This window comes from Phyllopteryx taeniolatus, chromosome 7 (genome assembly GCF_024500385.1).
Source record: "Phyllopteryx taeniolatus isolate TA_2022b chromosome 7, UOR_Ptae_1.2, whole genome shotgun sequence".
In the NCBI taxonomy this organism is placed as follows: Eukaryota; Metazoa; Chordata; class Actinopteri; order Syngnathiformes; family Syngnathidae; genus Phyllopteryx; species Phyllopteryx taeniolatus.
In genome coordinates this window covers 30325085-30353046 of record NC_084508.1, presented here as the reverse complement: position 1 = coordinate 30353046, position 27962 = coordinate 30325085, and the positions used below count along the sequence as shown (strand labels likewise).

General features: G+C 42.0%; 1 protein-coding gene across 3 annotated transcripts in view; it reads right to left on the bottom strand.

The window, feature by feature from the left end:
* The window catches only part of LOC133481211 (carboxyl-terminal PDZ ligand of neuronal nitric oxide synthase protein-like), a 139816-nt gene extending 112072 nt beyond the window's left edge, over positions 1–27744 (bottom strand). For 2 of the 3 annotated variants that reach the window (XM_061780312.1, XM_061780314.1), the window contains exons 1-2: positions 27324–27744; positions 26912–26983 (exon numbers count right to left, since the gene is read on the bottom strand). In XM_061780312.1, the coding sequence (XP_061636296.1) occupies positions 26912–26983; positions 27324–27428 (177 nt within the window). In that variant the 5' untranslated portion in view covers positions 27429–27744. The remainder of the gene's footprint in view (positions 1–26911; positions 26984–27323) is intronic. The other variant, XM_061780313.1, reaches the window with a different exon arrangement.
* Between the last annotated feature and the right edge of the window lie 218 nt (positions 27745–27962).

The following is a 27962-nucleotide window of genomic DNA, read 5'->3' as shown; positions in this document are numbered from 1 at the left end:
ACATTGAGCTAACACTTCACCAAAGGTCAAACTAGCAACATTACATTACAATGAATTGAGACAAAATTCACGTAAACGTCTCACAGTATCACAAACACTAAGCTTGTGCCTCATCGGTGGGTAGGTAAAGGAATCGATTGAATTTGAAGTTAGTTCATACTGTGTTGTGACATCATGCCTAACATCGCTCCCACATCATCGCTTAATACATTTAACAATTAATATCTGTAAACTAATTAGATAATTGTAGGTGCGTTTCGTAATTAATACAAGATGCACTAGCGGATCAGCTCGTCACCGATGTTACGTGTGATTCGCGGTTCCGCTGGGACCACAACCAGGGCCACGACCCGCAGCACTTCAACACAAAAATACAAAAGACCAGTGCAACAAATACAACGGCGGCTGATCTGAACGTAAGAGTAGCAATAGAGAATGTCCGGTCCAGAGATGGGTAGAGTAGCCAAATATTGTACTCAGAGTAAGAGTAGTGTTACTTGACAATAATGTGACTCAAGTAAAAGTAAAAAGTAGTCCTCCAAAAAATTACTAAAAGACTAAAAAGGACACAGTGAAATAATTACTCAAGTACTGAGTAAATAGTGAGTATCTTCAGATGTTTTAATCACAGAATGAACATCAATAAAATTAAAATTAAATAAAATGTGAATGTGCAAATGTTTCTATAACTGTGTGCGCATGTGTGAGTGCATGCGTGTGTGTGTGAGTATGTATGCACAGCCAAAACTACATCTGCAAAGTGTTGTCTCAAGTTATATTTGGGTTGAAATATCCACGTTTAACAGTGCCAGACAAATACTACAATACATGTTGTTTTTGTTTGTCTAAATGTAAACACGAGTAGCGCACCGTTACTGCCTATGCCCGGGAAGCCCAATAGAAAGCGTTGTGTGAGGTCATGTGACTTTCTTGTGTCGTTTGATTGGTGAACTAGACTTAAATGTCACTAGTGCTTACATTGGATTGGAGCAAACAGCGCCCAATGCGGAAGTCTCGCGCACAAAATCGTTGATAAATAAGCAATAATTGATAAATAAAAGTAGCGAGCGACATTTAGATAATTGTAACGAAGAAAAAGTATCGTGACTTCTTAACAGCAGACGCGGCAGAAGTGTTTTTTCTGGTCTCGTCAACTCCTGTGAGTTATCTAAAGGCTTCTTTATACTCGCATGGACGGTGACCGCGCTGACGTCACAGCAGCTGTCCCTGACGTCACAGCGGCTGTCCCACGCGTAGGTTGCCTTTCTACTCAAGCCAGCTGTTTTGAAAGTGTGCTGCAGTTCTCCTTCAAGTCGGGGGTGTCGCTACGGCTGGTATTGGATAGGACACCACAGAGTGGAGTTTCCTCTGCATTTTTTTTTTTGCCATTTCCGGTAGCCGTTTTTACTTTCCTTTCAATAACAAGGAACCAAGCAACAACAACGGCGACCGCGACAGAACAAATGGACCTAGATGACCAGATGATACGTTTCATTATGCTGCAAAATCGATCGAGAAGGCGGCGAAATAGATGGTATGTAGAACCAATGGGCACGCTGGTACGTCATCACAGCATGTAACTAAAACGGACCAATCACGAGAGATGATCTCCGCGGCGTTCGACGCGCAGCAACTATTTTTGTCGGGTGCGCGGCAAGCTACGCAGAGGTGCTGCGCGGGGCAATTCGTCGGTCACGTGATGCAATGGGGGCGTTGTCGGCCGCGCGACCGCGGGAGTATGAAGATACCTTAAAGCAGATCCCGAGCGCACAGGCGGAACCTCCGATACGCTCGCACATTAGTCCGCCGCGGAGTAATATTCAGAAATTACATCTGTGTGTGGATGGTGGATGTGTGGAATGGATATAGGTGCCAGCGATCAAGGAGTACGAAACCGTCGATGACGACGGCGGACCAAACCCCCCCCAAGGAAAAACTAATTGGATCTATACGATTCATGTAAATGGGCTAATTTAGTTCAAAACTGCAAATTTCGCCGAAAGTAGACTGATTTGCATTAAATGTAAAGCAACAAATGGAACCAGAGACCAAACTAGTATTTTTGGTGGGACATTCAAGCTGCTTATCTCCTATTTCTAATAACTTGGAAATGGTGCCATGGTAAAGTGTAACTTGTTCAAAACTGTGTGGCCAAATTTTAGCCCTCTAATCTTTGACTTTAACTGATTTGTTATGGGTGGAAAAATTCAAATTCCAAACAATGTCCCAAATAAAAATAAAAATAAATAAATAAAAATAAGGACAACAGATGCATTAGGGCTGGGACTCCAATTCATTCATGTAAACCCCCTAAATTCATTTGAAATAGTGCTGTCTGTATCGAGATGTGGTGTGTGCTATTTCTACCACTAAATGTCAGTAAAGCCTAAGGCATGGAGTTCAATGCCTGGATGACATTGGGGGAAAAAAACGGAAAGACGACAAAGCCACATCGGTGTGATATGTCCTATCCTATGTTCGAAAGGAAGCACTTTTTAATCTTTTTCTAACCAAATGATGCATTCCACAAAGGTTAATGAAAGGTGGTATAGAAATGCTGTAAAAATACCGTAGCTCGTTAGACGATTTTACTTTCCGGAAAGTCCCTCCATCACGTGATAAAAAACGAAGGCGTTGATTGGCCGAAGAGGAGATCTGTGTATCGCCGATCGATTGCTATTCCTTATAGTCCCCGGATGTCTGTCACAGATAATTTGAAATTGAATTTGTTGGACTTGTTTGTTGCTTTGATACATTTTCTCACACTATGTAGTTTTACCAAAGATAAAGGCTGTTCAGAAGGGAAGGGATTTAGTTCTGTCTTCTGTCATAATAATAGTTATTATTCATTCATTCATCTTCCATACCGCTTATCCTCAACCGGGTCGCGGGCTTGCTGGTGGCCTATCCCAGATATCTTTGGGCAAGAGGCGGGGTACACCCTGAACTGGTTGCGAGTCAATCGCAGGGCACATACAAACAAACAACCATTCACACCTACAGGCAATTACGAGTCTTAAATTAACCTAGCATGCATGTTTTTGAGATGTGGGAGGAAACCGGAGTACCCGGAGAAAACCCACGTAGGCAGGGGGCGAACATGCAAACTCCACACAGGCGAGGCCGGATTTGAACTCAGGTCCTCAGAATTGTGAGGCTGATGTGCTAACCAGTTGGTCACAGTGCCGCTTAGTAGTGATTAATGAAATTATTTTGTATAAATCACTGAATATACTGCATATATAAAAAAAATCTGCTTAATGTAAACATAGATGTCATCTACATTTCAGGATTTGGTTATAACACCGGACTATTGTAATATTAGTCATTCGAACTTCTCTAAGTGCTTGAGGACTCTGCATCTTTTGCACAATTGTCAAAACAAAACAAAAATGTACCGGCATTACCAGATAACTAGCAACCCTTTATTGCTCATTGACTGTTTTTCCTCAATGTCTTTATGTCACAAAAGTGTTCTCTGTCAATTGACTGTCTGTTGTCGTACTAGAGCGGCTCCAATTACCGGAGACAAATACCTTGTGTGTTTTTTGGACATACTTGGCAAATAAAGATGATTCTGATTCTGATTCTGACGCAACCCTCTGCATTTATCCGGGCTTGGGACCAGCCTACAGTTTGCACTGGCTTGTGCCCCCCATAGGGCTGCATTTCTCTACTTTACTAAATAAAGGTATATTAGTATATTGGTGCACTAAAACAGGTGCAATCCTGAACAAATAATGAATACATAAAACCTAACAACAAAATTCAGTTGTAAATCTGCAGTATCTGGGGTTACACAGGCCAGCCATTTTGTCTGGTTGATCTGAAATGGGCAGTGGCCGGAAGATAATCCCTCATTGGGACAAATTATCTTGAGTCCCTGGTGAGATGGCGGATTAGAGTAGCTCATGGGAGCGCAGCTACCACAACATACAAGACTTATTTCTGTGACAGTCATTTACCATGGGATATGTATACTGTAAGTACACTAAAATTCTAACTGCTGCCTGGGGTTGGAGTGAAGATATAGTTCATTTTAAAAAGGATACGTTTAGCCACATTCAAGAGGAAGAAATACTACTTAGCCATCGTTATAAAATCAACATAATGTTAAGTCTCTTTGCTGACCCTCTTCAACACATCCCTTCTTAATTCATTCAAAATCAAGCAATCAATGAGTTATGTTCCCAAAATTAGAGTGAGCACTTAGATGGTCTACAAAAGGTGAGCGGTTTTGGGACAAATCTAACCATTAAATTACAAATTTGTGGAATAAAGGCACAGAGGGTTAAATTCTAAGAATATCATGAATATAAAGTTGAGTATCTAAATGAGTATAGACATAAAAATGATTTCCCGGAAAATATGACTATGCCACTAGCATTAATATACAACCCCAATTCCAATTAAGTTGTGACGTTGTGTTAAACATAAATAAAAACAGAATATAATGATTTCCAAATCATGTTCAAGGTATATTTAATTGAATACACTACAAAGACTGTCTTTGGAATTGGGGTTGTACAGAATTTGTTTGCAGGCAGTGACAAGTGCATGTTAAAATAACATCAGTGCTTTTAGAAGCATGAGTGGAACATGTACATTAATAACCATGGCAAATTCAACAAGTCAATGTGGGTTGATAGTCGTGTGGAGTTATTTCTTAACGCAAAAGCACAACAAAACAAAAACAAAGTAAAAAACCATGAAAAAAAGGCTGCCATCATAGACCACACACTGTCATAAAAATAATGCATTACACTTATATAGCGCTTTGCATCAGAATCATCTTTATTTCCCAAGTATGTTAAAAATGCACAAGGAATTTGTCTCCAGTAGTTGGAGCTGCTCTAGTACGACAACAGACAGTCAATTGACAGAGAATACTTTTGAGACATAAAAACAAAAAAACACAGTCACTGAGCAATATAAGTTTACCAGTCATTTGGTAATGCCAGGTAGGGATAGGAATCGAGAATTGTATAGGTATACTGTATGTGAACATGAACATTTCCACTTGACTCACAGACCAAATGAGCAGACTATGCTCCAGTCAGAGCAGATGTATTGTTCTTCCATCCCTCCCATGAAGTCCCCATCCTGATATAGGCACAAGCACACACCCAAACACACACAAACACTCACACTAACGCTGCCCTTCAGCTTAACATTCAGTCAAAGGAACGGTGATTGGTCATGTTTACGATATAAACAATCCTGCATTAAACAAAAATATAACCTATACTGTTGAACCTACAAAGGAACATTCCAGAACATGCAGATATAGTAGTATGCATGAAATTGGACAGGATGACTGGTTTCTTTAGCGAGGGTGATTAAACTGATGCAATAAATAGAAATCCACAGTTTATTATTACAAAGATGGTGTACTAGATGAAGTTTCAAAATGTGTTAATATTGATAAAAACAAAGTTATAAAATCTTGTATCTTCTCTCTAGTGATGCTACACTATAAAATCAAGCATACAATTAAGTACAGCAAGGAGCAACATAAATCCATTTTAGTTATGCGGAATATTGAATGCAAGTGTCCTCACGAGGATACATAAATATATTTATGGTTTCTAATGATCAACGGATATTTACGTTCACGCTCTTCCTTAATGATTGGTAAGATAAGATAACATGCACCCACAAAACTAATAATGTTATCAAAGCATTGCCGCTTTACTTTGAAAATTAGACAGCTGCCATCTCAAATCACCAGCCTAACTTGGTTCATTCCACAAAGCTCTGGAAATTAAGCTGAGGAAAACCAAGCGCAATTGGGGTCTGAAGCTGCCCCTGGGGTGTTTTCAATGCAGAGGAAGAGAAATCCTGATGAAATTTCGTCTTACTGCTGTGCAAGGCCAGTTTGCATGACATGCCTTAGTTGAGTAACCAGAAAAGTTCCATTTTGACCTTGTTGCAAGAACATATTGGATGTCTGTTTCAATAGCAACAGTATTTCACTGACCAATCTACCCTTATCCTCATGTGTCAATTATGTGAATTTTTTAAAGACTGTCTTGTAAGCCCTCATTGCTTTTATGTATATCAAACATTACGCCAGTATGAGAATCACTGTTCTATACATAGGAGTGACATTAAATTGAGAAAGATTTTTGGCTATGTCATAGAATGTGGACAGATACTTTGACAACTTGCCGAGCAACATGAATGTCTCATATCTTGGTTGCACAAGCTCAGTGCTTGATCAAACCTTTTGCGTGTGAGAAAAGTCTGTCCTGGACAAGTTCCATGTGTCACTTCCCTCAAATCAGTGCTACACAGTGTTAGGCAAGCCACTTCGAATATGTAGCTAGCTAAGATAAACCTCTTCTACATGAAATGAAGCTTAACTAGGTCTGGGTGATAAATCAATATCAATATGTATCGCAATAGACGCATGAGCAACATCCACAGAAAATATGTTCGATAAAAGCAAATCTGGAAGAAAACTACGCCGCCTGAAAGACATTTTGCAGGAGGCTACAGTCAGGTTCGGGTGCAGGGAAGCAGAGAGGCCCGGCAGGAGTGCAGGAATTATAAAAACATTATTTATTTACAAAAACGGGCAACCAAGGCACATGGAAAAACCAAACTAAACAAAGTCCCACAACCAATAATCAAAGTCAAAGAAACACTTGAGTAAACATAAAACAGGAAACAAGACATTACGAAGCAAAAAGCAAATTTATTTATACAGCACATTTCATACACAAAGTAACGCAATGTGCTTTACATGACTAAAAGCATTTAAAAACAAAGAAAAAAACAGCTGATAAATATTTCAAACAAAAAGGAAAAAAATAAAATAAAAATACAATTTAAACAGCGTACAGTGCAAGAAATATTTAAAAGTGGAAATGCTCTAAAAAGCATGGGAAAAAAGAAGAGTTTTAAACCTGGACTTAAAAACATGCACACTTGGGGGTAACATCACTTCTGTTGGGAACTTATTGCATTTGTGTGCAGCATAATAGCTAAATGCTGCTTCACCATGTTTGCTTTGCACTCTGTGCTCCACTATTTGACCTGAGTCAGTCGATCTTCAGAGCCCTACTGGGTTTATATTCCATTAGCATTGAATTCATGTATTCAGGACCTAAACAATTTAGTGATTTTTAGACCAGTAGCAAAACTTTAAAACCTATTCTAAAGCTGACTGGAAACTAGTTTAAAGACTTTGAAAAATTGGAGTAATATGGTCTGACCTATATGTTCTGGTCAGAACCAGAGCTGCAGCATTTTGAATGAGCTGCAGCTGTTTAATGCTCTTTTTGGGGAGTCCAGTCAAAAGACCATTACAAGAGTCAAGTCTACTTGAGATAAAAGCATGGATGGTCTGCTTGACACATGCAAGCCTTCACCCTGGATATGATCTTCAGATGGTAGAAGGCAGTTTTAGTAATTGATTTGATATGACTGTTGAAAGACAGGTCGGAATCCATCAGAACACCAAGGTTTCGGACTTGGTCTTTGGTTATTAAAGAGAGTGACTCCAGGTATTTACTAACAGCAATCATCTTTTCTTTATTTCCAAAACAATTATCTCAGTTTTGTTGTGGTTTAATTGAAGAAAAGTTTGGCTCATCCAGATATTTATCCGTTTTAGACAGTGACACAAAACCTCAATTGAACTGTAGTCATCTGGAGACACTGCTAGATATAACTATGTGTCATCTGCATAGCTATGATAGTCAAAATTAAAGTTCTGAAGAATTTGACCCAAGGGTAGCATATACAGGCTGAACAGGAGGGGTCCAAGAACTGACCCTTCAGGGACCCCATAGGTCATTGCCATTCGATTAAACACTTCCAATGGTCACAAAATAACTCCTTTCGTCCAGGTAGGACGTGAACCATTTAAGGACTGTTCCATTTAGTCCTACCCACGTTTCCAAACTGTTCAGCAGTATATTATGATCTACAGTATCAAAAGCCGCACTGAGGTCCAACTTAACCAGAATTGACACCTTTCCCTTTTCCTTATATAATTTAGCACTTTGATAAGAGCAGATTCTGTACTGTGATGAGTTGTGACATGACTTACAGAAACGACCAGCACTCAAAGAAACCAGGGAACTAAATACGAACAAAATGACGAGACAACGAGGAACACCTGAACAAGACACGAGTGACTAGGGGGGAGCCGATTGGTTGACAGAAGGTAGAGGGTTGACGAGAACAGGTGAACACAATAACACAATGAAGCAAACAAGACATGAACAACATGGGACACGGAAACTTGAAACAAAACTTGATAGAATCTAAACTAAAACACAGATCATGACAGCTATTGAGACTTTACGGCTCACCTAATGTATCTTTTTGACAGGTTGCTGTGGATGTATATGCAGGAGATAAAGCTCAGAAGAGAATTGAGACCAACCCTCAGCCTCACAACCTATCCCACGTGTCACCTATAATGGGCGAGCTAAGAAAATTTGGTTATGTCATCAAACTCACCTTCACTTTTGAAATTGAGAAGAAATAACCTCTCGCGTATCATGCACAGTAGCAGAGATCTCGTTTGATGTGCGTCCCGCGTCTGAGACGCACAAAAATTAGCAGAAATGATGCTTATTCATTCTGCGTCTGTAGCACATGGTTTGTGTGTGTTGTTCCAGAGCTTCCACACACAGCAAATCAAAAGTATGAAACCAGTCTTGGTACTAGCCAATCAGAGGCAGAGTAGGGTGGGTTATCGTTCCATACAATGGACACGAGAGTTTATTCTGGACTCGATACATTTTCATTTTTGTGGTAACACCCACTGCGCCGCTCACGAACGATGGAAGAACAGCGTTTCCTCGGTAGATGCACACAACTTGGACAAAGGGAGAGTTAATTGTTATTACATTCGCTAGCCTGCGAGCTAATGAGATAGCGAGCCAGGGGCTGGAACTAAAAAGCTCACTCGACCGTGGCAACATCGTTAAAACATCAGCGCTCGGAGTGGTGTGTGTGTTCCCCACATAACAAACACACACACACACACACACACACACACACACACACACACACACACAGCTTACTATCGCCCCATCATGCAATTTCTTAAACTATCTTTCATCCACCCTGATTTACTGTAAAACCCAATCCATCCATCCATTTTCCTTGCATGTGCTGGGTCGTCACTGGGGCCTCCTCCCGGTGGGACGTGTCCAGAGCACCTCACCAGGGAGGCGTCCGGGAGGCATCCTAATCAGATGCCCGAGCCACCCATCTGGCTCCTCTCGATGCAGAGGAGCAGCGGCTCGACTCTGAGCCCCTCCCGGATGACCAGGTTTCTCATCGTACGGGAGAACCCGGACTCCCTGCAGAGGAACCTCCTTCTTCACCACAACAAAACGATACAGAGTCCGCATCACTGTAGACATTGCACCGATCCACCTGTTGATCTCCCGCTCCATTCTTCCCTCACTCATGAACAAGACCCCAAGATACTTGAACGTCTCCACTTTGGGCAGGATCTCCTCCCTGAGCCGGAGAGGGCACTCCATCCTTGGGCCCTGGGATCCGATTTGGAGGAGCTCATTTTCATCCCAGCTGCTTCACACTCGGCTGTGAACCGCTCCAGCAAGAGTTGGAGATCACGGCTTGATGAAGCCATCAGAACCACATAATCTGACAAAAGCAGCAACGAGATACTGATAGCACCAAACTGGACCCCCTGGGCGGCACGGTGGTCGACTGGTTAGAGCGTCTTCCTCACAGTTCTGAGGACTGGGGTTCAATCCCCGGTCCCGCCTGTGTGGAGTTTGCATGTTCTCCGTGTGCCTGTGTGGGTTTTCTCCGGGTACTCCGGTTTCCTCCCACATCCCAAAAACATGCATTAATTGGGGACTCTAAATTGCCCGTAAGTGTGAATGTGAGTGCGAATGGTTGTTTGTTTGTATTTGTCCTGCGATTGGCTGGCAACCAGTTCAGGGTGTACCCCGCCTCCTGCCCGATGATAGCTGGAATACTCCAGCACGCCCGCGACCCTATTGAGGAGAAGTGGCTCAGAAAATGGATGGATGGATGTATTCTGTTTGGCCTGTGGGACTCCTGAGGCAGCTGATGGGTACCGGCTGGCCAAGCGGAATGCCGCTTTGGTGGTCGCTGAAGCAAAAACTCTGGTATGGGAGGAGTTCGGTGAGGCCATGGAGATTGACTGCCAGACAGCTTTGCGAAAATTCTGGTTCACCATCCGGCGTCACAGGAGGGGGCAGTAGTGCACTGTCAACACTGTGTATAGTGGGGATGGTGCGCAGCTGACTTCAACTCGGAACGTTGTGAGTCGGTGGGCCGAATACTTCAAAGACCCCAATTCCACCGACGCCTTCCCATGAGGAAGCAGAGTTCGGGGACTCTGTGGTGGATTCTCCTACCTCTGGGGTTGAGGTCACCGATCTAAACGGCTGAGGAATACTTTGGATCACTAGTAGCAGTGTTGTGATATTCTCTTGGGGTAGTCCAATTATTATGTGCATAAAAAGAATATTTTAGCCATTGTGATTGATTACAGCTTTGAGACAGGATCGGAGTTATGTAAAGAATACAAAATAATGACGATGTTAAGTAATGTAATTTTATGCCATGGATCCTGTAAAACAAATGTGATTTACAGGAAGTCACATGATTGTCTGATATTAACATATACAGTACTTTTATCTTTTCAAAATGTGCCTTAATTCACATCTTAACCAAGCTGTTAACTTCACTTAGTTAAGACAAGTTGAAGTTAATGTGACAAAGATTCAGTTAAAAGATAACCCTTTGATTCGTCCCTTATTCATGTTTACACATACAGTCCATAATTTAGTTTGGAGGAAGACTTAAGTCACCATTCTCCAGTAGTCAAGCGACTCCTTCCAAATTAAGTTACTCACTCTCCAGGATCTGGAACTGGAGCCAGTCACTTTTAAAATTGTTTGGCAGATTTGGCTGATCTGTCTGATGGTCACTGTTGGCCAGTTTCTACTTCTATCTTGACGGTGACTCAGGCACAACTGTGTCCACTTCCAGGTTGGGCTAGCTCAACACATAGACAGTGAACTGTCTAATAGGGCTTGGCGGAAGCTGCACATTGGTGTATCATTTCATAAAAATGAAATCGGTACATAATGGACTAGTTAACACAATAGTCCTATTTGAAAGTAACAATTTCAAAGGGGTAGACCTTGGGATTGAGATCTACAGAGAGAAGGTAGGAGGTGGGACTAGCTTCAATAATGAGATAAAGCACAAGGGCTGAGCTGATTGATGTGTGTTGCTTCAAGGTCAAGCCTGGAAGCATCAGATGAATGCTGGTCATGTATCCATGTGTGGATCACAGGAAATTTGTTCCATTTTAATATTTGATTTATTTTTTTTCCTCTTCATTTTTCAAGGTCAGAAAGTGACCATAGAATCCTGTGGGAAAGATTATTCCCAACTGGAACAGCACAAATGTCTGACCATATCAATAAAATAAAATTAGCTATTGTTATCAAGTGAGTAACTACTGCTGCTTCTGCTGTTTTTGCATCTAAAAAATATTGTCCCATGACCTAAAAAATTAAGAATATTTCCAATACTTAAAGAAAAAGAATTAACTTTATTGACAATATTTATTGGACATAATATTCTATTTTGAAGTGTCATTATATTACAGCCTGTAAACCGATCAACGCCAAGCCCTAGTGTAGGCAGGAAAGTCACTGAGGTGACGGCTGAGCAATAGCAAACATGCAGATAGGAAGCATGTATGGGGGATAAGCAAATGAAAAACAATTGAAACTGTGGTGGCTGGGGTCGGGGGGGGGGGGTTGGGTTACATCATGATGCAAAGACGGGAAGGCTAAAGATAGGAATGGGATGGAAAAATCCAAAGTAGGGAGAGGAACAAGGAGCAATTCTAGATGAAAAGGAGGGGAAAGGGGGACAAAGACAGATTAGGGTGACAGAAGATTGAAAGGTGCAGAGGAGTAGGATAAAAACTAAAAAATGAGAATAAGGCAGTTTTGGAAGAAATGAGTCAGAGGTGTTGGAAGCAGAAACCTAGAGAAGAAACAAAGAAAGTAGCTAGACTTTTTTCAGTATAAATGTCAGAATATCTGAGATGCTTTTATCATCCACTTCAGCGCTCGAAGTTTACCGATTCCCGATTGCCCATGGCAAGTCAAAAATAGTCACGGGCAAGCTAACAAAACATAGCACATTCCCGATTGGGCAAGCGTATCCATTCATCCATCCATCCATCTATTTTCTGTACCGCTTATCCTCACTAGGGTCATGGGTATGCTGGAGCCTATCCCAGCTAACAGCAGGCAGGAGGCAGGGTACAACCTGAACTGGTTGCCAACCAATCGCAGGGCACATATAAACAAACAACCATTCACACTCACATTCATACCTACGGACAATTTAGAGTCTTCAATTAACCTGCCGTGCATGTTTTTGGGATGTGGAAGGAAACCAGAGTACCCGGAGAAAACCCACACAGGCACGGGGAGAAAAAGCAAACTCCACAGAGGCGAGGCCGGATTTGAACCCGGGTCCTCAGAACTGTGAGGCAGATATCCTAACTAGACTTTACACCGATCTGATCGGCCTGATCGGTATCAGCCGATAATTAGCATTTTATGCTGATCTCAAATGTGACCTGATTAGAATACATGATCTGACTAGAGCAGTTCTTTTCCAACCTTTCTGGAGTGAAGCCACATATTTTACAATTGAAAAAGCTCACAGCACACCAACAAACAGAAATGTCACAAAACGTGGATACATTAATTACTGTATGTACTTCCTGCCATCTAATAGAAGACCATTCATTTGTTCTGTCTGTCACTATGCCTCACTGGCATAAATAGATGAACAAAGATACATTATTTAGCCTTATCTGCCAATATTTAGCATTTTATGGTGATCAGCAGATCGCCTTAAATGTCATAATTCGCCGATCCGATCAATGATGTCATTGATCGGCTCCGCAAAACACATTTACTCCGCATTGCCGTAGTGGACAGTATATGTGAATCCAAAAGCTAGTTTATTGTTAGCCTTGTCACCTGTCTTTTGACATAGAACTGTAAATATCTGACAGCCAATAAAGTTATTTAAAAAACAAAAACATCACGGCGTTGTGGGACAGACAACAAGTAATGCGCGATCAGACTACAAGGCAAATTTGCTCTTTCACGATTTTCAGACTACTGCAATAAAATATTGTATTCCGATACCACCGCATCCCATTGTTTTACAATCATTGGGCTTTATCTTGTCAACTCAAATGCGACCAGATACACTCGTTACCGTGGCAACGACAACAAGAGTGGATCGAGCCGACTGTATTATAAAAACAAAATGGGGAAAAACGTGGTGGTGGTCACCGGTGATCGGGAGAGGACGTTCGTTTAAGGTTTGCTTGAGGTACGTTCACGTACTTTTAATACAATACGGCTAATGTTGGTTTGACCTGACTGATTAGAATACATGACCTGACTAGAGCAGTGATTTCCAACCTTTATGGAGCCAAGGAACATATTTTACAATTGAAAAATCTCACAGCACACCAACAAACAAAAATGCCACAAAAAGTGGATATATTAATTACTGTATGTTCGTATTTGTTCTTCTGTCACTATGCCTCACTAGCATAAATAGAGGAACCAATATACATTATTTCTTGTAACTGAATAATTTTTTTGAGCAGTTAAGAGCAGTTAAAATTTGATAATTTCCCATGGCACACCTGAAGATTGCTCATGGCACACTAATGTGCCACGGCACACTGGTTAAGAATCACTGGACTAGAGAATACTTTTGAAGATACTCAGTATACAGTACACAAGTATATCAATGTAAATTAGTACAAATAAAAATTTCATATAATATAAATATCACATAATATAATATAAATTTAAATGAACAAGTCATTTAAATAGACACATTGCTCAATCTTGTGATCGGATCGGTGATCAGTTATTGGTTTTGAAACTCGCTGATTGGCCCCAAAAATACTGATCTGACATAGTGCAATAGTGAAAGAGCAAATTTGTCTTGTAGTCTGACTGTTCCACGCATTAAGTTGTCTGTCTCAAACATGTTGTCTGTCCCACACCGCCGATGTGTTTTTTTTTTAAATAACTTTATTGGTTGTCAGATATTTACAGTACTAAGTCAAAAGACACACGATAAGGCTAAAAATTAACTAGCCTTTGGTTTCAAATATACTGTACACGATGGTGACGCGGAGTAAATGTCTTTTGGAGAGCCGATCAATGATGTAATTGATCGGATCGGCGAATTATCAGAATCATCTTTATTTGCCAAGTATGTATAAAAAAAACACACAAGGAATTTGTCTCCGGTAATTGGAGCTGCTCTAGTATGACAACAGACAGTCAATTGGCACAGAACACTTTTGAGACATAAAGACATTGAGGAAAAACAGTCACCGGTACAATATTTTTTTATTTTATTATTTATTTATTTTTTGGTACAATTGTGCAAAAAGATGCAAGTCCTCGAGCACTTACAACAGTTTGAATGACTAATGTAGCCATAGTCTGGTGCAATGACCATTGTGCAAACGGCGCAGAGACTTCAAGGAGTGTATGGAATTTAAAGTGACTAGTAGCGCGATAATCTGGGACAATGTCGATTGTGCAAATGTTGCAGATACTCCTCAGTCAGTGTGCAAATGGTGCAGATGCTACTCCGGCATGAGTGGCCAGTATTGGCCAACAACAGATATGCAAATAGTGCAGCGTGGTGAGACTACAACAGTGAGTGCACGAGTAATGTATAATTGGACCCACAGAAATGTGACAACAAACTCAAGACAAAAAAATGGCAACATGTTGCAATGGAAATGTAGGTTAGCTGTTTAAGAAGCTGATAGAAAGAGGGAAACAGCTGTTGGAATGTCTGCTAGTTCTAGTTTGCATTGATCGGTAGTGCCTACCTGAGGGAAGGAGCTGGAAGAGCTGGTGACCGGGATGGGGAGGGTCAAAGAGGATTTTGCGCGCTCTTGTCTTAGTTCTGGCAGCGTGCAAGTCCTCAAGGGCTGGAAGGGGGGTACCGACAATCTTTTAAGCAGTTTTGACTGTCCGTTGCAGTCGGAGTTTGTCCTTTTTTGTAGCAGCACCAAACCAGACTGTGATGGAAGAACACCGGACTGATTCGATGACCGCTGTGTAGAACTGCCTCAGCAGCTCCGGTGGCAGGCCGTGCTTCTTCAGAAGCCGCAGGAAGTACATCTTCTGCTGGGCTTTTTTGAGAACCGAGTTGATGTCGATCGCCCACTTCAGGTCCTGAGAGACTGTAATTCCCAGGAACTTGAAGGTCTCGACGGTTGACACAAGGCAGCTGGACAGCGTGAGGGGCAGCTGTGGCGAAGGATGCCTCCTGAAGTCCACGATGATCTCTACAGTCTTATACGTGTTCAGCTCCAGGTTGCGTCGGCCGCACCACAGCTCCAGCCGCTCCACTTCCTGTCGATATGCAGACTCGTCACAGTCTATGATGAGGCCGATGACAGTGGTGTCCTCTGCAAACTTCAGGAGTTTGACAGCCGGGTGCGTTGAGGTGCAGTCATTCGTGTAGAGAGAGAAGAGCAGCGGAGAGAGGACACAACCTTGGGGTGCCCCAGTGCTGATGCTGCGTGCGGATAAGGTGGCCTCCCCCAGCCTGACCTGCTGTGTCCTGCCCGTCAGAAAGCTGTAAATCCACTGGCAGATGGCAGGCGAGACGCTGAGTTGGAGAAGCTTGGAGGGAAGGAGTTCAGGGATGATGGTGTTGAACGCTGAGTTGAAGTCCACGAACGGGATCCTCGCGTAGGTCCCTGCACTGCCGAGATGTTATATGATGACGTGCAGTCCCGTGTTGACTGCACAGATGCAGACCTGTTTGCTCGGTAGGCCAACTGCAGGGGGTCCAGCAGGGGAACTGTGACGGTCTTGAGAAGGTCCAGCACGAGACGTTCAAAGGACTTCATGACCTCAGATGTCAAGGCGACAGGCCTGTAGTCATTTAGACCCAAGATTGTTTCTTGGGGAATGGAATGATGGTGGAGCGTTTAAAACAGGATGGTACTTCACGCAGTTCCAGAGATCTATTGAAGATCTGTGTGAAGACTGGAGCAAGCTCGTCCGCGCAGAGTTTGAGGCAGGATGGGGACACAAGGTCTGGGCCTGCCGCTTTGTTAATCTTTGTTGTTTGAAGATGCGTCTCACATCCTGTTCGTGGATGGTTAACGCAGAAGTCAGAGGTGTGATTGTGGTCGGTGGTGTGGCTGGTGGGTGTGGGGTGTGAAAGTGTCCTTTTCAAATCTGCAGTAGAAGGTATTCAAGTCGTTGGCTAGTGTGCTATTGTTCTCAGCTTGGGGTGATCGTCGCTTGTAATTGGTTAGTGATTGGAATGCATCCCAGACTGATTTAGAGTCGTTAGGGCTAAACTGTTTTTCCAACTTTGCTGCATAGTTTCTCTTTGCAATGTTAATTTCTTTAGTCATCTGGTTCCTAGTGCGATTATACAGGGCCCTGTCTCCGCTCTGATATGCGCCCTCCTTAGCTTGGCGAAGTTGTTAAGTTTGGCAGTGAACCACGGTTTGTTGTTATTGAATGTACGAAATGATTTTGTTGGTACACACACATCGTCACAGAAACTAATATACGATGTGACAGTGCCCGTATATTCATCCAGACTGCCAGCTGAATTTTCAAAGACACGCCAGTCTGTGCAGTTTAAACAGCATTGAATTTCTAGCTTTGCTTCATTGGTCCACTTTTTCACTGTTTTTGCTGTAGGCTTCGTGCATTTAAGTTCTTGCCTGTATGTTGGTATTAAGTGAATTAAGCAGTGATCAGACAAGCCCAGTGCTGCACGAGGTATGGCACGGTATGCGTTATTTGAAGTAGTATCGCAGTGGTATAAAATGTTATTTTCCCTGGTAGGACAGTCGATGTGCTGCTTGTATTTAGGGAGTTCGTGGTTGAGTTTAGCTTTGTTAAAGTCCCCGAGAATAATGAGGGGTGAGTCCGGGTGTTTTTTTTCAATTTCGTTACTTGTTCGGCGAGCATTAGCAGTGCGGCGTTCGTGTTAGCTTGAGGCGGAATGTAGACACCAGCGAGAATGAGAGATGCGAACTCACAAGTTGAGTAGAACGGCTTACAGTTCAGAAACAGCGACTCTAAATGCGGGTTGCAGTGTGTGCTGAGCTCCATAAGGTCCGTACACCATTTTTCGTTGATATAAAAGCATATCCCGCCGCCTTTTGTTTTCCCCGATGATTCCATGTCGTGGTCTTCCCGGTGAAGATGGAAGCCGGGAAGCAAGACGGCGCCATCGGGGACAGCCTCACAAAGCCAAGTCTCCGTAAAGCACATGGCGGCGGAACATCCGAAGTCTTTACTGGTCTTTATCAGAAGATGAAGCTCGTCCATTTTGTTGGGTAGGGAGCGTAGATTCGCGAGGTGGATCGACGGAAACACTAATCTGTATCCTCTCTTGTGGAGCTTCACTTGGATGCCGCCTTGTTAATCTTTGTTGTTTGAAGATGCGTCTCACTTCCTGTTTGTGGGTGGTTGGTTTGTGGAAGGGGGGGGGGGGGACTGAGCGGATTTGCGAAATTTGGTGAAAGAAAGTCCGGAGTAGCCTCTTTGATGTTTAGCTTGTCTCCCCTTGTGGAAGTGAGTCGTCTAATGTCTCCAAAAAAACAGAATTGTTGAAATCTTTGCAGATAAATAAAAAAAGAAAAACTGAAATATCACACAGCCATAAGTATTCAGAATCTTTGCTGTGACACTCGGGTGCTGTCCATTTCTTCTGATCATCCTTGAGATGGTTCTACACCTTCATTTAAGTCCAGCTCTGTTTGATTATACTGATTGGACTTGATTAGGAAAGCCACACACCTGTCTATATAAGACCTTACAGTTCACAGTGCATGTCAGAGAAAATTAAATGGAAGACGTTTAGGACGATCAGAACCCTTCCTACAGCTGGCCGTCCGGCCAAACTGAGCAGTTGGGGGAGAAGAGTCTTTGTGAGAGAGATAAAGAAGAACCCAAAGATCACTGTGGCTGAGCTCCAGAGATGCAGTCGGGAGGTGGGAGAAAGTCAACCATCACTGCACCCCTCCACCAGTCGGGGCGTTATGGCAGAGTGGCCAGGCGGAAGCCTCTCCTCAGTGCAAGACACATGAAAGCTCTCATAGAGTTTGCTAAAAAACACCTGAAGGACTCCAAGATGGCAAGGAATAAGACTGGTGTGATGAGACCAAGATAGAACTTTTTGGCCTTAATTCTAAGCGGTATGTGTGGAGAAAATCAGGCACTGCTCATCGCCTGTCCAATACAGTCCCAACAGTGAAGCACGGTGGGGGCAGTATCATGCTGTGGGGGTGTTTTTCAGCTGCAGGGACAGGACGACTGGTTGCAATCGAAGGAAAGATGAATGTGGCCAAGTACAGGGATATCCTGGACGAAAACCTTCTCCAGAGTGCTCAGGACCTCAGACTGGGCCGAAGGTTCACCTTCCAACAAGACCCTAAGCACACAGCTAAAATAACAAAGGAGTGGCTTCAGAACAACTCCATGACTGTTCTTGAATGGCCCAGCCAGAGCCCTGACTTAAACCCAATTGAGCATCTCTGGAGAGACCTGAAAATGGCTGTCCACCAACGTTCACCATCCAAACTGACAGAACTGGAGAGGATCTGCAAGGAGGAATGGCAGAGGATCCCCAAATCCAGGTGTGAAAAACTTGTATCATTCCCAAAATGACTCATGGCTGTATTAGCTCAAAAGGGTGCTTCTACTTAATACTGAGCAAAGGGTCTGAATACTTATTGGCTGTGTGATATTTCAGTTTTTCTTTTTTAATAAATCTGCAGAAATGTCAACAATACTGTTTTTTTTTTGTCAATATGGGGTGCTGTGTGTACATTAATGAGGGAAAAAAATAACTTAATTGATTTTAGCAAATGGCTGCAATATAACAAAGAGTTAAAATTTTAAGGGGGTCTGAATACTTTCCGTACCCACTGTATATGCAGTCATATGTACCCGTCTCATTGGAATGAAAGTGTAGGCACACTTTTTTCATTACCTCTAGGTGGCGGTGTCATACTAGAATGAAAGTGTACAGCTTTTTCATCACCTCTAGATTACGGAATACATTTATAAAATGTGAAAGTTTGTTTTTTATTTTCCCCTATACTGATGTATAATGCGCACTATTGACTGCCAATTTTTGGGGGGGGTGCGCATTATACACAAGAAATTATGGTAATATATTTTACCATTTGAACCGCTTTTACACTTAGATCTTGGTGATGAAAAGTGTTACTCTTGTCACTCCCCACTAGCTCTATACTCGGCTGACGCTGACAGGAGCGTTACTGCTACTGACAAGAGCATCATTATAAAGTATTACATTTTTACAAAGCATGAAGTCAATATTTTACTGTGATGGAAGGTTTTTGTTTTTTCAATTCAATAGTAAAATAAAGATGTGTTCTTCATTATCAATTCATCATAACATTTAGGCCTGGCCTACATGAAAGAGTTGTTTATCTGTAGGCTGTATCCAATGCTGCAAGCAATTTGCAAGCATCAATCATTATACACATACGTTTTTTCATAACATCTAGATGGCAGCATACATTTATAAAGCCGTAGCCTTCATGGTAACGACGACCTTCCCAACATGGTCCAATGTTGTGTTGGTCATACTATAATTTATTTCATGTGTTTAGTGAATAATGGTGAAGAGAACAAACCTCCCCCCGAAAAATCACATGCTAAATCACAATCACAATATTTGCTTTAAAAACAAACAAAACAAAAAAACATTGCAATTAGAGGATTTTCCTAAATCGCTCAGCCCTAGTCCTGGTGGATGACTAGGTAGTTTTAATTGGGCCCACATTGTTAAAAGCTTTCCAGTGACTGACTAAGTGTGGCTAAAGGTTTGATGAATCGTGATGTTGTGGCTAACTACACACAAATGTGGCTAGGAGATTTTTATACTCTTTAGCCACATTGGTTAAGAGAGCCAACCCTGAAATGTATAATTTGTGTTGCACATAATCATTTCAAAGTTATTCATAGACCACTTGTAGTTTCTTGGGAACAACCATTGAGGATTAATCAACACAAGGATACAACAAAACAAATTCCCCTGATTTTTCAACAGGAAGGGAGGTTCACCACCTGAACCCTAGGGTTTTTTCCCCCACAACTGATAGACCATATGCTCTGGAAACAAGCATCAATCATTATACAAAAACTTTCATTGTTTTTTATTTATAGTTGCTGAAATGTCACTAGATATTATAGGACTGAAGGCACAACACAGCTAAGTAGCCGTTTCCTGCTTTGCAATAGCATTAGTTTTTATTTGTTTTTTGCTTTTTTAAATCACCAACCAGCTCACAGGTGAACAATGACACCAAACAGGGATAGGTTGCCAGGTTACCAATATAGCTTTGACTGACTGTGCACAAATACAAGTCAGATATAAATCTTGCAGAGGATTTTTATGTTAGTCTCTTGTGCATACATAACCAACGTCTATTTGGGTGTCAAGCAATACAGGCCATTACACACCAAAAGACAGATAAAAAAAATCCAATCATCTTGTTCTGTGACATGATTCAGAGGGTTTGTTTTCACTGCCTGGCCCTTGATCTTGACTTCTACAAAGGTTGTTGTTAATTCACTTAGCGAGGCCTCTCATGGGTGTCTACAAAAAAATGAATTGCACAGCACAATCTCTACCTGTTTTACAGGAATAGCCTCAAGCATGAAAACAAATATAAATAAATAAATAAATCTAACATTTTCGGTGTCATTCTGCCAGGTCATCCCACCCTCAACCACCCCACCCCTAAATGGGGTTTTCAGTTTTTCCTTGCCTGATTGGGGGATGTCTTTAATCATAGCCAACTATGGGCCTGTGAAGCCCTTTGAGACTCTTTCGTGATTAAGGGCTACACAGAAAAACTTGACTTGACCACATGTTAAAAAACAAAAACACTGAGGAAATGGCCACGAATTCAGTACTGAGGACAATTTGCACTCATAGGTTTGTGTTAAGGAAATAGTATGAGCAGTATCCAAAATCAGTTATGATGATCACAGCTCTTGTTTGCACAAAGAAATAAAACGTTTGAAAAATGAAGAATGCTTTGAAAACTGCTCCTGACAATGAACTACCCAGGAAACTGGAGCTTACAGTATGCTATGTTTACTGTACATAATATTCCCAGCGGACACAGCAGACCTGTTTGCCCGAAACGTAGTGCACCTTGATATGTTGGTCTCCGTATTCAAGTCTCACAGGTATCACGGTATTCTGAACAGACTGTGGGCTAAAGACTCCTGAGTCCTGGAGGTTCAAAGGTGCACTACAGTTCAGCCCGCAGTGAACCACTGATGCCAGTACATTCCTTCCTCGCCCAACATATTCTGATGCAGTCCCTCACATTTGTCATGTGCTGATCAAGGTTTAACCCATTTCTGACATTCTGTCAAGGCGTTCTATGGATCAAACGTGGATGCTAGGCAACTTGGGAGCACATTTGTGGCCATAGCCCCTCCCAGACATTGCACACCGTATCAGACCATATTAGGCCGGTACGCGCTGTATCGCGCCGGGCCCGCAAGCTGTCACATGCAAGAATGCGTCGTGACTGAATGCGATCAAATGGCTACCATACACCCAAGCTTGCTATGAGACCGGTAACAAAACGTGGCAAAACGGGACAAAACGCACACAAAACATGGCAGGATCGTGAGATGATGATTTCCCATCCTATCCCCCCACATTGTTTCACATCCATCATGTTTTGTCAATGATGGCCTGAAACGTGATTGCAGGGGCTGCCAGGAACATAGTTGTAAACATAGCATAAGCTTTGACTTAAGCTAACCATCTTTTTAAACTATGCAAGCAAGTACTGGTAATATAGTTTTAACTCTTCTTTATATTACGAATGGCGGGATTTACCAGTATATTTGTTATTCAACAATATTATTATATTATGCAATTATGGCAATGGTCATGCAGCATAACAATTAACCAGCTCAGTGAAAGGTAGAGGTGCAAAGGGGCTGAGCATTTTTGGTAAATAGGTTTCTGGGAATTTTTCATGATACAGTATATTTAGGCGGCATGGTGAAAGACTGGTTAGCACATCTGCCTCACAGTTCTGAGGACCGGGGTTCTAATCCCAGCCCCGCCTGTGTGGAGTTTGCATGTTCTCCGCTTGCCTGCGTGGGTGTTCTCCGGGTACTCCGGTTTCCTGCCACATCCCAAAAACATGCGTGGTAGGTTGATTGAAGACTCTAAATTGCAAAGGTGCAAATGGTTGTTTGTTTATATGTGCCCTGTGACATGGCTGGCGACCAGTTCAGGGTCTACACCGCCTCTCGCCCGAAGATAGTTGGGTTAGGCTCCAGCATGCCCGCGACCTTAGTGAGGATATACCATATTAAAGATTGACACTATCTAACGGAATTAAATCCAAATAAATATCCACTTCTATATGCAGTCATACGTACCCCTGTCATATTGGAATGGAAGTGTAAGCTACACATTTTTCCATAACCACTAGGTGGCGGTGGCATATTAGAATGAAAGTGTACACTTTTCTCATAACCTCTAGGTGGCGGTGGAATTTTGGAATGAAAGTGTGCCGCTTTTTCATAACCTTTAGATGGCAGCATACATTTATAAAATGTGTAACTCTTTTCATTTTCTCCTATACCTATGTATAATGCGCACTATTGACTTTTTACAATTTTTTGGGGTAAAAAATACGCATTATACACGAGAAATTACGGTACTTCTGTTTGACCTAGTTTTGTATCGGCTTTGTGCATATTTGGCTAAGACCGCCCCTTTTTCTCTGATTGGTTGCCTCCGTGTAGAAGACCCACTTGTGAGAGCACACGTTTATGTGGACAGTGCTGGCTCGAAGCGAAAAAGGAAGATCTTTGCTAGTGACATAGATTCTTAATCACCTGAAACATCTGAAGCTCAGGAATGCGTGGGCGATTTTAATTCATATTTCACGTTTACAAGAGGCACCATAGAGATAACATTTTACATCCTAACTACTTAAAAAAGTTGGTTTGGCAAAATATGTCCACTTTAAAGACACGACAAACTTTATAAAATTGGATACCTAGACACATTTTGCTGACGAACACACAAGGAAGCACAACCTGGATACCTCACACATGGTCTAAAGCCTGTCGCACAAAAATTAAATGTTGCAAATACCATCTTAACAACTTAAGGATTCATGTTAGCTGATCCACCCTGAGTTACACACTACACTGACCAAGGAAAATGCACAGCAGGACAGCGCAGCTAAGACATAATTAATTTTGATTGATTGCGCGACGGCGGCACGGTGGGCGACTGGTTAGAACGTCAGCCTCACAGTTCTGAGGACCCGGGTTCATTCCCCGGCCCCGCCTGTGTGGAGTTTGCATGTTCTCCCCGTGCCTGCGTGGGTTTTCTCCGGGCACTCCGGTTTCCTCCTACATCCCAAAAACATGCATTAATTGGAGACTCTAAAATTGCCCGTAGGTGTGACTGTGAGTGCGAATGGTTGTTTGTTTGTATGTGCCCTGCGATTGGCTGGCCACCAGTTCAGGGTGTACCCCGCCTCCTGCCCGATGACAGCTGGGATATGCTCCAGCACGCCCGCGACCCTAGTGAGGAGAAGCGGCTCAGAAAATGGATGGATGGATGATTGTGCGACCCTAGTGATGATAAGCGGTGAAGAAAATGGATGGATGGTTTAATTGAATTATTTGTTTCAAACATGTAATGCCATCCAAAAAAGAACAACAAAATAAACTGGATTAAAATAAAATCTTCTAAAAAAAAATCTGGTAAATTACACTTATTCGAAAAGGAATAGCAAGAAGTAAAACCTATTTACTCCTATCCCTATCCCAACTTCTTTATGATTCTATATCACTATATCTGTCAACAATCCCATGTAACTCAGGCAAAGGGAAGAAAATAACCCAGGTTTTAACAAACGATTTACAACTACATTCTGTAGTGGACATCACCGAGTTTCAATACTCGTTGAGGACGCTGGAGCCATGACACAAAATCCCTTCACGAAACCACTTTACAGAAAATCTAATACCTTGACTATTAATACAATTATGTAATATCACAGCCAGAGCTAAGGTCCACTCTTAAACCAGTGTGTGCAGTTCTGTTGATTTTGTTTCTTGAACCTCGTCTAACAGTGTTTTGCATTTTCACGAAGTGCCTGCTGCTCTCATATTATTTTATAGATTAGATTTACTACATATTGTAGCACTGCAGTATGTTTTTTTTTTTTTAATATGACCATGTTAACACCACGGGTTGGCTAGGTCTATTTAATTTAATATTTCTATGATTTAAAGGGGAACAGAACACAAAAAATGTTAATGATGCCAGAACTAGTCAAAACACAGTACACTGATTAATATTGCATTTGTGGAATAAAAATTAAACACAATCATTAATCAAATGTTGGGGCATGCCATGTTAGGCGATATCATTATCAGCTACAGACGAAGTGCCTTCGAAACTACAGTACTGCATTGCCTGCTAATACAGCAGGCCATTGAACTATCGTCTGACAGATTGTTGAGAGGGATGGATTTAATTATTCGATCCTTTGCACACCAGAAGAGTACATCAACTTCTTGGTGTGAAAGTGGTCCGCAATAAGGAATCCAGATATGCTCACAACTTGGTAAATACGTGATAACATTTATGATTATGTTTTATAATGTACCTTTTGTTGATTTAATTATATTGAATACGTAGCTCGTCATTGCTGAATATTTTCAAACTCTATATGCATCACAGTCACGCAAATTTGGACTATCACAAGAAAGAAAAGATGTAAAAATGGCAGCCCCCATAAGTAAATAGAAACAATGTTTTCAATGTATTTTTTTTAGAATAAATACTTTGTAGATTCAAGTAAACAGCAGCTGATAAAGAAAATGTGCGCATTTAAAATATAATGACATCTTGGGTTTCGTTCCCCTTTAAGTCATAGTTAAACTTTTAATCATGTAAAGTGGGAAAAGAAAGCTTGAATCTGACTGCTTGTTTTCTTCATACAAAATAAAACCATATTAATAGAGAATCAGGTAACATAGAAAATGATGCTGTGATACTGAATCAAATTGAATCTTTGACATTAAAACATGAGACCAGTGAATCAAATCATGACAAAGTGATGGTTTACACCTCTATCCAAATCGCATAAAATGTGATGTTCTAACGAAAGTCATGTTATTGAAAACAACACTATGTTCCTTGTTTAGACTAACCTGCAATTTTTCAAGTGTGCAGTTTATGCTTGGAAAATCTCATGGAAAGTTCCTGCTGGAAAGATTATCAGAATTTTGCAACCCTAAAGAAAGGTATGAAAACACCTTTGTCATTTGTCCCTAAATAAATACTATTGTATTCAAATATATAAAAATATATGGTCTGCCTGACTTGATAGGTCTGTGATATTTTTTTTTATTGTTTTGTATTTGTTACCTAAATCAATGTTAAGGTCTAGATTATAAAATGCTGCAAATGTCTCCAGTAGTTAAGTGCTTTCCACTGTATCTTCCTTCCAAAGTTAGATTCCTGTGGTTTCCTTCTATTGTGTTGTCAGGACAGTGTCAGACCATTTTCACACTGGACGAGCCAAACCAAAGCTCCTGTTCCTGTCGACAACAGCTGCCATGGCAGCACACTGGGAGGTCTACTTCAGAGGTGCCGGACACTATTCTAAAAAGGTGAAAATAACATTTTGAGTCGTTTGCCCCATTGTGCATAGATACATGCGTAAGAGTGTGGCTGTTGTGCTGGAAATGTACTTAACCAGACAATAACACAACACTACACATATCTGGAGACTGACAAGGCCAACTTAATTAGATCGGAATTGGACGCAATAAACAGCGTGTTTTAGTCACTTGCTGACATTTGGAAACACAAACAATACTGGGTGATATGATTAAACAAGGAGAATATATGTGAGCATGGGAATCTGTAATGTTTTATGTAAGGTGTTTTCAAGAAATCAGCAACAAATCACAGAAAATATCATCAAAATGAGTCTCAAATTCCTCCACACCACTTGAAACCAATCCAATTATACGATGCAAAGTCAAATGTTGCAAAGCTGACACACATGCACTCATTAAGTGTAGTTTTGGGAAAAGCTGTAAATCTTGAGTTTGCACAGCTGGGGGTGAGGGGAGATCGCACTTCAGTGCACTGCTTCAAACGAATGCTCAAAACAGTGATGAAGTGCATGAGAAAGCACATCAACCTGCCACCAGGAGGTCCAATATAGTATTAATTCTGCCCATTTGCACGCAAAAGTACAGTACAATCTTCATCCAAACCACAACACTACCTCTCATGACGGTTTGTCTTCCCCATCACTTTATCAAACTCATTATTCACAACATTCATTGACTACACTCATCAGATACTTTGTTAGGTACACTTTCTCAATCTAATAATGAGATTCAATACAAGAGCTGTATACAAAATCCCACTTGCGCTGCACTATACAGTGGATGCATCACAAACTACACCAATAGTTGAACTACTGAATATACAGTACAGAGTAGACCAGTCCAGTACGTCGCATCAAACATTTACAAATACATAATGCTTGTCTTCTTGTAATTGGTGTGATGTATACGCCACAAACGGAAGAAAGCACTGGAATACAAAACCTTTGGTGCACACTAGGCGGGTACTCTGCAGTGTAGTATGGTCCAGGTTTCTCCTAGCTCTGATGCCGGTCAATTGTACATTCTTATTTGCGGAGTTGGAAGAAACTAAGACTTTTTAGCAAAGGCGTTGGACTGAGTCTACTTACCCTTATTCTTCTCATTGCAGCCACGATCTCCACTCGACTGCTCGGTCGTGTCACATCCAGACTGCCGATGTACTGTTGTCAACAAGTGAAAAGGAGCAGGTTAATAATAAAAAAATAAAAAAAATAAGAAAAACTCCATTTACTATTGTGTCGAACACTTTATAGTGAACTTGGGCTATTCTCGTTTTCGTGGCAAACTTAACTAGATATGCGCCACAAACTGTATCCCTCTTTGAAAGAGCTAACATTTCCCAAAATCACTTCAATCAAGCGCATATTTTTGAGGGGCTTGTGTAAACAGCAATTTAGCCTTGACATGTATTAGTTGGCTTCCACTATTTTTAAAGCAAAACGAGCTGAGGAAGTGCTATTACACTTAACAACTTGTTACTTTTTCCACTTGGCCGCGTACCTTTGCCTCGAAGTTGATTCCATGTTGGAACGCTTCCTCGTTGTGGAGCGGGATCCTCAAATCATGCCCGTCATCCACCAGGTTGTATTTGGTTTTCACGGGCATTTTCAACCTATTTAAAAGAATACCAACGCGTCGATACAGACAGGAGTAAACTTCAAATCCGGTCAGTGCATGTTCCTCATCGCAATGGTCCGTCCCCAGCACTCCAGCGGCGCTACACCACCGCCCTCGACAGCGACGGCGACAGGAGGACCCGAATGGCTGCCGTGGTCAAATAAACAACCACGAGAATAGTTGGTGAAGCGTAGCGGCTTGCACAGGCGGGTATGTTTGACTTCGAGTGTCTTCTAACTAAGCCGTGTCCTGCCAGCGCCTCCTGTCTGGAGTGACTGGACTCCCCCCCTCCCTCCCTAGCCACACACCCGCGCCAGCATGGAGGACGGCTTCCGGCCATTCCAGCGGTTTTCATTCGACCCGACCCACCATGGCAATCTGGAGGAGGGGCCCCACTTGTGCTACCGCACGCCCCCACGGACGTGCACGGGAATAGCCGGAAATTTCTTTCCGGCACTGGGAAGGAGTGGCTTCTGTCGCTCCGAGGTAAACTTTGCCTCTTTATTGCCAAAGGTAATCCAT